This window comes from Daucus carota, chromosome 4, assembly GCF_001625215.2.
Source record: "Daucus carota subsp. sativus chromosome 4, DH1 v3.0, whole genome shotgun sequence".
NCBI lineage: Eukaryota > Viridiplantae > Streptophyta > Magnoliopsida > Apiales > Apiaceae > Daucus > Daucus carota.
Window position 1 is genome coordinate 50,077,057 of NC_030384.2, and position 12,166 is coordinate 50,089,222.

At 33.4% G+C, this 12,166-nt stretch overlaps 3 protein-coding genes and 1 long non-coding RNA gene across 6 annotated transcripts; 2 read left to right on the plus strand and 2 right to left on the minus strand.

Moving 5' to 3' along the window:
- Window positions 1-2,526: 2,526 nt before the first annotated feature.
- LOC108219539 (transcription factor TGA1) lies at window positions 2,527-5,570 on the plus strand. Of its 3 annotated transcripts, none has more exons than XM_017393032.2 (9): window positions 2,527-2,684; window positions 3,215-3,374; window positions 3,461-3,532; window positions 3,691-3,750; window positions 3,845-3,922; window positions 4,026-4,089; window positions 4,215-4,492; window positions 4,717-4,944; window positions 5,135-5,570. In XM_017393032.2, exons 1-9 carry the CDS (start codon window positions 2,677-2,679, stop codon window positions 5,285-5,287), a joined length of 1,101 nt encoding a protein of 366 aa, XP_017248521.1. In that variant the 5' UTR covers window positions 2,527-2,676; the 3' UTR covers window positions 5,288-5,570. The 3 variants fall into 3 exon arrangements, with proteins under 3 accessions (XP_017248521.1, XP_017248522.1, XP_017248524.1); XM_017393033.2 differs by having other exon boundaries at window positions 2,650-2,800; window positions 5,135-5,418; XM_017393035.2 differs by having other exon boundaries at window positions 2,675-2,796; window positions 5,135-5,418.
- A 51-nt stretch (window positions 5,571-5,621) lies between these two features.
- LOC108219540 (uncharacterized) lies at window positions 5,622-7,673 on the minus strand. The gene is made up of 3 exons (XR_001806589.2): window positions 7,543-7,673; window positions 7,347-7,425; window positions 5,622-6,168 (listed from the first exon to the last, which is right to left on the minus strand). It is a non-coding gene; the product is annotated as an uncharacterized LOC108219540 (long non-coding RNA).
- An 850-nt stretch (window positions 7,674-8,523) lies between these two features.
- On the plus strand, window positions 8,524-9,841 carry LOC108217543 (F-box/kelch-repeat protein At3g23880). The gene has a single exon (XM_017390372.2). The coding sequence runs from the start codon at window positions 8,533-8,535 to the stop codon at window positions 9,721-9,723; it is 1,191 nt and encodes a 396-aa protein (XP_017245861.1). The 5' UTR covers window positions 8,524-8,532; the 3' UTR covers window positions 9,724-9,841.
- Window positions 9,842-9,915: 74 nt separating this feature from the next.
- LOC108217700 (uncharacterized) lies at window positions 9,916-11,937 on the minus strand. The gene is made up of 2 exons (XM_017390582.2): window positions 11,796-11,937; window positions 9,916-10,787 (listed from the first exon to the last, which is right to left on the minus strand). Exon 2 carries the CDS (start codon window positions 10,775-10,777, stop codon window positions 10,100-10,102), a length of 678 nt encoding a protein of 225 aa, XP_017246071.1. The 5' UTR covers window positions 10,778-10,787; window positions 11,796-11,937; the 3' UTR covers window positions 9,916-10,099.
- Between the last annotated feature and the right edge of the window lie 229 nt (window positions 11,938-12,166).

Here is a 12,166-nt window from a genome sequence, read left to right on the forward strand (position 1 = left end):
CGGCTCAAACTAATTTTAATCTAAATTATAATATTTAATTTTATCATAAAAACAATAATTATGGATTAATATTGTCTTTGACGAGAAGGAGGTTCAAACTAATTTTATTATTAGTATTGTGTTTGAAAGTATGGCCACTTAAACAAATTTTTATACCAATTATAATATTTTTTATTTGTGATATGTTTAACGGAATGATGATTCAAAATAATTTTTATGGTATTATAATACTGATTTATATCAAAATTTATCACGCCGCCGCGAAGCGCGGCATTTTTCACTATTTATACATACATAATAATTATTAAAATTCAAGTTCCTATATTTCCACATGCTAAATGGAGACTTGCATGTCTATAATCATGGGTGGATATAAGAAGAGGCATGGGATATTTGCCCCCTAAATTATTTTTTTTACATTTTTTCATCATTTTAAATTTTACAAAATTACGTAGTGCTTCTCAAAATTCAAAAATATATAAATATTTTCCGAAAATTTGCTTGATACCTCTTAAGATTTCGTTTCTACGTCCGCTCTATCTATAATTATGACTCTTTGAACCTAATTTGTAATCTAAGTGCAAACCCAATGCAATTCCCTATTTTCAACCCCTAAAATATTATATATTAATGGAGACCTAAAATATTGGGGATCAAAAAACTATTTTGCTCCAACGGTGTTCCCTATTTGATTCCCTAACTCAAGGAGAGAGAAAGATTGCACTAATAAATAACAGAAAAATGAGAGGAGATATGAGCTGGTGATGACATGGAGCATACAGGGAGTTGCTTTCCCTCAAATAAGGTCACCTAAAATTAATAGGAGATAGGGAGTTGCGTTGGAAGAGCTCTTTTTGTTCTGATCCTCAAATTGTGCATAAATTGTGCATTGGAGTTGCTCTAACTGATCAAGAAAATACCTACGAAGCGTACGTCAAATCCTGGTTATAAAAAAAAAAACTTGGTAGATTTGTTATAGACTTTAAAGTAACACATAAATAAACTAAATAATTTATACAAATATAAAGTGAATCGGATGAGCAATTATGAATGCGCTATCCATTTAGGCCACTTTCACAAAAGCAAAAGTTAGTTATCCCTCTCATTCTGCACATATATACTAAACTACTTATAGTGGAGTGAGTATGATGCGATTATTTTTCAATCTAGGTACTGATGCAGATATCATTTATTCTTAAACTCTCCATTTTGAGATACGGCACGGATCCGTAAAACAATTTTATGGATTAATTGTATTGTTTAGGATATGGATTTGTTTGGTTGGGTGTTTATATATTCATTTTCAAAAATATTTAATTATAAGTTTTGATAATTAAAAATATTAATAAAATTATCAATGTATATAATTTTATACGATTAATTTAATTTTATATTCGATATTTATATTAATTACTTAAGTAAAAGTAAAAATTAGAAAATAAAGCTCATTTTTATCATACCCATCCGATCTGTAAGTATCAAAACACATATCATGATGGTTCCAAATATTTGTTTTAAACTTTATTTCTTTGAAAACTTTATTTCTTTGAACTAAATATGAATTTGAGATTTGTTAAAAAAAAGTAAAAAATAATATGAATTTGGGATGAACAATATTTGTCTGATTCCATATCTCTCCCAACCAATTGAACCCTAACATGTTTGGTGATATCAAAAGTTAAATTTATTTTTATTATTTTTCTAAAGGAATTAAGAGTGTTTGACATGTGCAAATTTTTATAGGTTGAAAAATGCATATATTTTATGTTATTGTGACACTGCTATACGATTCCACATTATCACTCCACTGAGTTAGTTTTTTAATTAGCTTTGTTTCTTCGGTACCTTCTGCAGAACCCAGGAGCTAAAGGCATTTTAGTTATTGCTTAATACTTAATAGAAAGATTATATATGAAATAAAAATGCAAATTATATTGCAAAGTAATAAAAATAGTAAAACCACTTGTGTTGAGATTATAATATATGGAGATACACTCATACACATGTGAGAGCAATAAAAGTGATATGCATGTATGCACATTTTTGTGATATAATATAGGTACGAAAATTGACCTTAACCTTCGTTAATGCAAATATTTAAATAAACGGACCTAACTCCTCACAAGCATCATTAGAGAATAAGGTTTGAAGTTGGAGGACATATGTGTCTATATGCTGTCTTTTCTCTAGACAAATTGGGTTTCCTTTTAAGCATGAATGATTGATCTTCTTTATCATTTCATTATCATTATTTTTGACAACGGTATTTAAGTTCACGAGTCCTGATCAAAATTAAATTATAAATCCAAATTCTTGTATATCATGCATGTTGAAATATAAGTATAAGATCCTCTTAACACCATAAGGTTTTAGAGGGAATAGTTCTCTACATGATATCAGAACTCTGGTTTGCGGGAGGTCTCGGGTTCGAGCCCTGCCACACTCAATATTCGTATATTAGTTATTTTGAACTTCCGAAATTCTAAATTTTTGAATAATTAAACGCAAGACTTGTTCGTTTCGGAATTCTAAATTTTTGAATAATTAAACGCAAGACTTGTTCGTCTATAGCCGTAACCTTGTTATACTAATGCTCTTGTTGATTATTGTATGTTATCATCTTAATTATTGCAGCTGTGTCTTTGCACATTACAACTCCTACTGGTTCATCCACTAATGAACAGGTTACTGTTCCATCCCTCTTATCAGCTTTCTCCTGTCTTTACTCTTAATAAGCACAGAAGTAGATTTGTATTTGGAAGTTGATCAAATAAAGAGGTCAATTTACTTCTTTAAGTAGGTAATTATGAGTCTAATTTAAAATTTGATTGTGTTATAATTTGTTTACTATATATATGCCTAATCCTTGCTATGTCATTTCATAATACAACTCACAGCTTATCACCAATTCATGACTTGAAACTTGAAACTGGTTAGGATCATAGGCTACTTCAGTTGGCTGTTATATTTGATATTAAGTTGGAATTAAGCTCTTTTTCGACGATTAATTGTCATGGTTCAGGGATCACCATGTCTAATCAGAGCTTCACAATTGACTTGATAGGATAGTACCCCCTGCACCCTGTTAGGACTGTTGAAGTAACATAAGTTTTTCGAGTTGGATGAGATTATGTTTTAATCTGTCTCTGTTCCCATGGAATGTTTGCGGTGATTGTAGTTGTCTGATTATGTGTTTATGAAATTGAAATGATAGTATGGCGTCTCCATCAACTCAATTTGCCACGGCGAGGAGGATGGGAATTTATGATACACTTCACCAGATTAGTATGTGGGAGGACGTGTTGGGAGGCGGTGTTAGTCCAGAAACATGTACATCTCCGAATATGAAAGAAGATGCAAGGCTGATTAACAAGGTATGAATTTTTCGTGCTCGTTGGAGTAATATTTATGTCTTTGGATCATTGTACTAATAAGTGATTGTTCAATTTATATTCTCTAGACCGAGTATACCTCTCAGGAATCTCTAGGCCCTTCGTCAGATAATCAAGCAGCAAAAATATTATCTGAAAAGGTGAGTAATACTCTTTCTAAGCATTGTCAATGCAGCCTTCGGATATTCTTACTGAGTAGGTTATTTACAGCAATAGACTATCGGCAGAACTAAGAGGGTAGAAGATGTATAAATTAAATCATGTTGTATTGATTTTGTTTTATTTAACGAAATTGCAGTTGCAAAGGCGGCTAGCACAAAATCGTGAAGCTGCACGTAAAAGTCGTTTAAGAAAGAAGGTGAAGGGAAAGAAAACACCTGCAAATTTCTAATATGTAAGGTATATTATTTAATCAACTGACTTGATTATACTTCTGAATTCTGCATTTATAGGCTTATGTTCAACAATTAGAAACAAGCCGTCTAAAATTGGCCCAACTGGAGCAGGATCTTGATCGAACTAGGCAGCAGGTGAGGATTATTTTACTTCTATATATCAGCATCCTTTTTTACTTCTATGAACAGACATCTTGATCTGGTATGACTTGAAGAACCAGTAAGTATTTTTCTACAGGGTGTGTACACTGGGGGTGCACTTAATATGGGCAATGCTGGATTTTCGAGTACAATGAATTCAGGTGCTGCATTTTAATGTGCTTAGTCACTTTATATATCTTTGACTCTTAATTGGATTATACTTTCTTACATCAAAGATATTAAAGCTTATGAATCATGTCTTTGTATGTTTTCGGTGTATATGTAGATGCAGGACTGATCACATTTGGTATGGAATATGAGCTCTGGCTAGAAGAACAAGAAAAGATGAACTGTGAACTTAAAAATATGTTGCAAGCCCACATAAGTGATGCACAGCTTCGCATGTTTGTTGAGAGTGGCTTAAACCATTATGCTGATCTTTTCCGAATGAAAGCAGATGCTGCAAGGTGTAATGTCTTTTATCTAATGTCCGGCATGTGGAGAACAACAGTGGAGCGGATCTTCCTCTGGATCGGAGGATTTCGCCCATCTGAGATTCTTAAAGTAAGTCGATGGGAAATAATTCTCTCAACATTTGGTCTTATACAAGTTTATAATTGTACTTCTTGTTAAATTATAAATGATTCTTGGATCCAGGTTCTTAGGATTGAAATTTCATCTATGTTTATCTTTTACTTTCTTAAGGTCCTGGACTCCTGGGAGACGCCATTGTTAAAAATGTGATAGACTGATAGTTACTAAAGTTACATTATTTTTTCCTTTTCTAGATTATCAGGCCCCAACTCGAGCCACTGACTGAGCAACAGCTTGCAAGTGTTAGTAGTCTGCGCCACTCATGTCAGCAAGCAGAAGATGCTCTCTCGCAAGGAATGGAAAAACTTCAGCAGACTCTGACCCAATGTGTTACTGATAGTTCTTCAGGTTTATCAAACTACAACTGTCAGATGGTTACCGCCATGGAGAGGTTGGACTCATTAGAGAGCTTCATGATACAGGTAGCATATGATCTCTTATTCCCTACCATGTGTCGTAATGTTTCTCTAGACTCTGCTTCTCTAGACTCTGCTTAGTCACAATATCAGTCGTTATGTTATTTTTATGCATAGCTTTTATTTGTCCTGAAATTGTTGATAAAACGGATTCTGCCCATTGCTGACTAAGATAATGCTCAAAACCTGTGAACAGGCAGATCATCTTCGCCAGCAAACTCTGCAGCAAATGTTCCACATCTTAACTGTTCGCCAAGCAGCTCGAGGACTGGTTGCTTTTGGGGAATACTTTCAGCGTCTTCGTGCTATAAGTTCACTTTGGGATGCTCGATCTCATCAACATACTTAGTTTCAAACCACCAATAATCATTTGCCTGGCATGTATTACTCCTAAGCTAAAAATCACTTCTCTTTATTGGATTTCTATCAGTTCTCTTGGAATTTTTAGCATAATCAGCTCTCAAATTTGAAAATTGTAAATATGTGGAGCTGTAAACTGTGCATTAATACGAGTCTAGGAGAATGAGTCAAGTTGTTATTGAAGGTAGATGTATGATCTGATAGATGCAGATTCAATTGTTAGAACAGAAATGCAGTCTGGTATATTGATACCGTCCTGTCCCATTTGCAAATTTGATCAGGAAGACGCAAACTCAAAGCTCAATTTTTATGTCCAGCCAGACTAAACATAAGGAGAATCTGAATATATCCACATTTTTCTCAAGATTTTTAGAATATGCCTTCAGTAGATACAGTTTTACATAATAAGTAGTTCGAAATTGAATGTGCAATTACAAAGCACCAAAGTCAAATTGATGGTGGATGGGGATCTGCAAGTGCCAATGAATCACTTTTGGCCGTCACTGCTAATGCTCTGGAAGGGAATAACAAGGCTTTCACTGCAAATGTTATGGTCTGCCGTAACCCCTCCACCCTATAAACACCGACCCCAATAGCACAGCAACTCCGGTTACTGCTATACTGTACATAAGGCGTTTTGGGGAGAACTCTGGGGGATGTCTTCTTCGAGGACCACGTGCTCTTTCAGTTCCCTGTGTGTCCTTGGAGAAAGGCCATTTGATTGCATCGAGTACAGATGCATGGGTGCGTAAGAAATGTTCCTCAATAAGTTTCCTAGGCACCATATCAGCACAGACTTCGCATTTTACAAGATTCCGGGAGCAGTAAGCATAGTGTGAGTCAATATTTGAAATAGGTATTAATCGGTCACTGAACACATAAAATTAAGTTAATCAACCACAAAATATAGCATTAGTGATATCTATCTACCAGGAGAGGATGTCGGCAAATATATACCATTTTAACATCTACTAGGAGGATGCAAAAGAAATCATTTAGAAGTTAATCATTCAACATTGAGTAACAATAGTGATGGTCTCAATTGTGATGGACATGAAGGACCCTTGAACTGCTCAAGTGATATTGATATAACAAATTGCGGAACAAGACATTTAAAAACAAACAAATCAGGATATAGGTCTTAATGTCTCATGGATAATGTTCAGAACAGAATATATTGTTATAAAGCTCTCTAGCTCTAATAGTCTAATCTTTAAGTTCTAAATAAACCATAAAGCCAAACACAGATCAAAGTATAAGGAGAAGATAAAACATGGGGCAACAATGCACTTCTAATTTATATGAATGAAATATATGCTAGGAGAATAATAAGAAAATATCTAATTATCAGAAATCTGCACTATAACAGACATATATTCATGGATTAGAGCGCAAATAATAAAATCTGCACCGACTTAGCTAGTTTTGACGATAAGCTCACGCTGACACGAGCTAGGCCCTCGTTTAACAAATGCTTGAGGTCAAGAGTTCTATTCTCCCCTTCCCTTCCCCCATTCTCACTAGTCAAAAATACCCCAAAAATGGAACCAAATCAATGTAGCATAGATATTAGCTTTCTTTTACAAATTTACAACTAAATCTATATTGAAATACTATCACAACAAAAACTACAACATAATAACAAACATTCAGTTGTTCAAATGCTACCATTTAATATTTTTCACCACAATCTAAATAAGAATAGTTAAACAACTATAAACAAATATCAATCCGTATGTTACAGATCACGCCACATCTAAAACTCAATTACCATAAACCAAATTTGCAGTAACCAACACATTCTTCTCCATCTCTCGGAAAAACAAGTACACATAAAAAGAAACAACGAACAACGGGCATAAGAACATGATATACTAAACGTGAATCCGCTATGATCAGAAACCCGAAAAACATAATCATAAGAACAATTAGTTCTGCAGTTCATCACAACTAAATTCATTACATAAATACATATCCAATACACCAAATATTATGAAATCTAAACCGGTTAAAAAATTAATTGATTAATTAAGATCAAAGATTTTTACCAGTGATTGCAAACACTTGTTGCCTGATCAGAAGCTTCTGCCATAATCATATCCCAACACTTAGATTACAAGATATCCGCTGCAATAAGGGATCAATTAGCTTCTAATTCATATATATAATCAATACATACAACTTAATTATTTTAATTAAAACAAAGTAATTTAAACAATATTAGGGATAGGAAGATCAATTAACCTGTTATGTCGAATTTACGAAATTGATGGGAGAGGAGATTCTCTTACACAGCACAACAAGAGTCGTTTAGCTGTTCGGTTGGATTTGATTTCATGCTTTTATAATATCAATTTTTTATTATTATTTTTTTGACGCAATTTGGTTTTTTTTTTTTTTAATACGGATATGTTTTCTAGTTTTTTATTAGTTACGGCCTTACGGGCCTATGCAGCAGTTTATACGAGGTGTATTCAATATTCACGAATTTTTTTCTCAATATTCAGTTTAAAGTTTAAGAAATAAAGTAAAATCGTGAGATATCTGATTAGAATTATAGTTTATTGTAAAAGTATAATATTATAATCAGAATCTTAAATTACATTTAAAATTTTGATAGTATCCAGTTGAAATTATTTAAATTTTAATTAAATATGATGATATTCAGAATTAAATAAAAAATTTAATTTTATAAAATAATGAATTTGATAATATTATTTATATAATCTTTTTTAGATTCCTCTCATAATTGACAGAATTTTGAAATATTGTGTTTGAATCCTAAAATTTCGTAACTATCTTATAATATTATTTCCTAAAAAAAATGCAATATATCCATACAAAAATCTGTGAAAGATAATAACGAATATTAATTGATTAGTTTATGTGAATAAAGAGTCTAATTATTATTAATGTGAATGATATTAATCAAATATTATTGAAAATAAAATTTTTGAACAATACCAATTTGCCATTTTCCTTGTCGTAAACATGTCATATTTTATAAAAAAATATTATTATTAATTTTTTTTGAAAGAATTACTTATTAGAATTCAAATTGAATAATGACTCGCGGCCCGACAAAGTATATCTGCAGGACTTTTTTAATTGATTTAGACTTCTTTATTACTGTGACAGTAAATTTCTGTTCAATCAAAAGCTATAAGAAAAATCAATAGCTACAAAAACCCTAGTTTGAGAACCCTGAGTTAATAATATTCTTGCGCTTGAACTATGCAGCAACAGAACATGTCTGCGAGATTCATACCTGATCAAATCTTAACAGAAATTCTCATAAGACTTCCCGTAGAATCTCTTTTACGTTTCAGGTGTGTTCGAAAATCATGGAACTCTCTCATCAAAACTCCTTATTTCATAAACCTTCACTCAAACTATAACCACAATATTCCTGCAAGTAGTCCTAAATTTCTCTTGTTCTGCTCGCTTGATTCATTATCATTATCTTTACGTTACGATGTTCGCCAATGCAATGAGTTTAAACAAATTAAATTTCATCCTTGCCTGGATTTTTGCGACTGGTATGCTATATCATCCGGTCTCATATGTTTGTCAGGGTCCCGAACCTCGAATATATATCTGTGGAATCCTGTTGTTAATAGGTACAAAACTCTTCCTGTGCACAACTTACCACCACTTATTAGCTCGACGGATGTTAAGTGGGCTAGTTTATCTTTCGGATTTGTGCATTCGATGAATGACTATCGGGTGGTCAGGATTGTGAATTATTATGCTACAAACAGAACTGATCGATCATTTGTTGTCTGTGTTTATAGTCTAAACACAAATTCCTGGAAAACAAAAACTATTCGAGATGATTTTTTAGTTGAGATTCTTCAACCTCGGTCTAATACTGTGAATGGTGTTTCGTTTTGGCTGGTGAATAAGGAGAATGTGAAAACACTTCTATCTTATGATACAAATAATGATGTACTGCGAAATACTGCATTACCTGATCATCAAATGGGCGCGGTTTTTTCTATGCATCAATATGGTCAATCACTTGCTTATTTTGCTGGAGTTAATTCAAATGTTATTAACATGTGGATATTGAAAGACTCGAAGAATAAGTACTTTTGGGAGAAGAAATTCAGTGTTAATTTAGATAAAGATATTGGTACTGGAGTTCTGGGTATAAGAAACAATGGGGAACTGATATTGTCAAGACTAACGGATTTGGTATCATATGATGCTGAGCAGAAGAAGGTAAATGATTTTGTCGAGTCGTGGAATTGTTGGCCCTGTAATGCTAAGCATATGGTGCTGGCACCTGGCTTCCCGAGTTGCTGGTGCACGAATGCTGTGAATAATGCCGGTTATCTGGGAACACCGCCTTTTGTTGCAGAGCAGTTCGTGGGTAGTCTGGTATTGTTGGATGTGGAATGGAAAAACTCCAGCAGACTCTGATCTAATGTGTTAGTGATAGTACTTCAGGTTTAGCAAACTTTAGGTAAGCATATTCAGTATATTATGTTCTGAAAGCACCACCACTCTGCTGGCTGCTACCTTTGATGATTTGAATTAAATAAAGATAGTACTTTAAAACCTTGCTTTTAAGTTTCAACTATGTGATCAAATTACTTAAAGTTAAGTGCAGAATTAGGATTAAAGGGAATATCATAGCAAGGCAAGAATTAAAATGAGCCACCAAGTGGTCAAAATACAAACAGCTATCACTGATCATATTCAGAGAACAAGTCTTCAGCATATTTGATTAGCTAACCCAAAAGTTTTAGGGCACTGGTTAGACTTTACATAAAATTTGACACTACGCACGTTTTTCTTAAAATTCTGTACCATAGATGATCTTTCTTTGTTCCCGTTCCATCTCATAAATTTTCAACTTCCAATACAGTTGTTCAAGTGACATCGTCTTGAAGTCTGGCCTTCCCCTAATAGCTAAAACCTTAGGCTCCAAATGGCGTGGCATTATCACCATGAATTTCCAGTTAGTCTCTCTCAGCGGGTACTTCTTCCCTTGAGCACTTAGTTCGTTCAACAGCCTATTGTACCTCTCAAACACTTGAGTGATACTTTCACCGGGAAGATATTTAAATGCTTCATATCTAGACGTCAGGATATCCAGTTGGTTTTCTTGACTTCCTGCCATTATCAGCTCCATGGTATCCCACATATGCTTAGCACTCTTACAGTTCATTAGCTGGTGACTCATATCATAATCCATAGAGTCAAAAATAATCAACTGAAGATTTGCATCCAACTGAACAGCTTCCTTTTCCTTGTCTGTATATTCAAAAGGGTCTTTTGGGACTTCCACTTCAGGAACTGAAGAACTAGTACTGGTCACAGCAATTCCAGGAATTGTCTTCTTAGGCACATAAGGACCACTTTCCAAGATTTTCATATACGCAGGATTTGCTGCCTTAATGAACAGAACCATCTTCTTTTTCCACATATTATAATCATCTCGCGTAAACGGAGGAACCTCAATACTACTCATCTTTCCAGATCTGAGAATTTGAGAATTATAACAGCTAAAAAATCAACAAGATTTCGCAATATCTAACAAAGCAAAACCAACCGACAAGAACTCCCAAACTCCGAAAACCAAAACTATACCCAAAATTTGCAAAAACTGTGGGAAATAAAATCACTACAAACTAGGTATACCTAGTAGATTTTTGGCCAAAGATAATGGGTGCAATTGCAAAATGCAATTCACTTAGGTTAAAACTACCAAAAGAATATTGAAACCAACATTAATGAACTATAGATATTAACTTTCTTTCACAAATTTATAACTAAATTATTTTATAGATATACTTTTTCAACAAAAAAATACAATATAATAATTTACACTAAGATTTTATACCACAATCCAAATACAAACACTTTATAAATTATAAGACAATATTATGTGTATACAAAATTAGTCACATCTAAATTCAATTACCAACAACGAAATTTACACTAACCAACATATATTTTTGATAAACATGTGCCAAGGCTAGCTCCCGCGCAAGGGGCTAGCATAGCAACCCACCGCCATGACCCCCTACTTAAATCCAGACATCCAATTGGAATCGCCCCTACTTAAATCCAGACATCCAATTGGAATCGAACATGGGACAAAGGGTGTAACCGTATAAGAACACATACTATTGGGGATCCGATATCATCAGAAACTCGGAAAGCATATGCATAAGAACATAAAGTTTTGCAGTTCATCACAACTAAATTCATTACATAAATTTATATACTATACACCCAACAAACTGTCTAAAGTCTAAACCAGTTAAAAATTAAATACAAATAACTAATTCTATCTCGAAACTCTTAAATTACAAGATATCAGTAGTAATAATCACAATTAAAGATCAATTAGCTCTAATGCATATCTATTCGAAACATACAAATTATTTTACTTCAAGTGAAACAAAGAAAGGTTTTGGGTTCGATTCTCGTCAAGGTTTATTATAACAGAAGTAAACTTTAAATCGTAGGGTAGAACAATGAACCTGTAATGTGGAACCCCCAAATTGATGAAAGAGGAGATTCTCTTACAGAGCACAGCAATATAGTCGTTGAGCTATTCAATTCGATTTGGTTTCATGATTTTATAACCCTAATTTCTTTTAATTTTTTTTTTGAAAAAGAAAATTGTTCCCCCTAATTTTATCGGTAACGGGCCGTAAGATGTTATATTAAACAGAAGTATGACTTGTGGGCTCGGCCCAAATACATCTACAGAAAGTAAAAACTTCGTCTTCTTTTACTTTTGCGTAACTGGACTGCGGACTTTTTGGCAAAAAAGTTTTTTTTTTTAAATAATTTTTTTGGATATATGCCTTCGATTAGTGACGGGTAAAGAATATAAATTATTACTGTA

Bases quoted from the DNA above. Each gene is read 5' to 3' on its own strand.
- LOC108219539 (XM_017393032.2), top strand. The intron at 4,493-4,716 runs GTAAGTCGATGG...TTCCTTTTCTAG, and splicing joins GCCCATCTGAGATTCTTAAA to ATTATCAGGCCCCAACTCGA. The intron at 4,945-5,134 runs GTAGCATATGAT...ACCTGTGAACAG, and splicing joins TAGAGAGCTTCATGATACAG to GCAGATCATCTTCGCCAGCA.
- LOC108217543 (XM_017390372.2), top strand. From the start codon at position 8,533: ATGCAGCAACAGAACATGTCTGCGAGATTCATACCTGATCAAATCTTA.
- LOC108217700 (XM_017390582.2), bottom strand. From the start codon at position 10,777: ATGAGTAGTATTGAGGTTCCTCCGTTTACGCGAGATGATTATAATATG.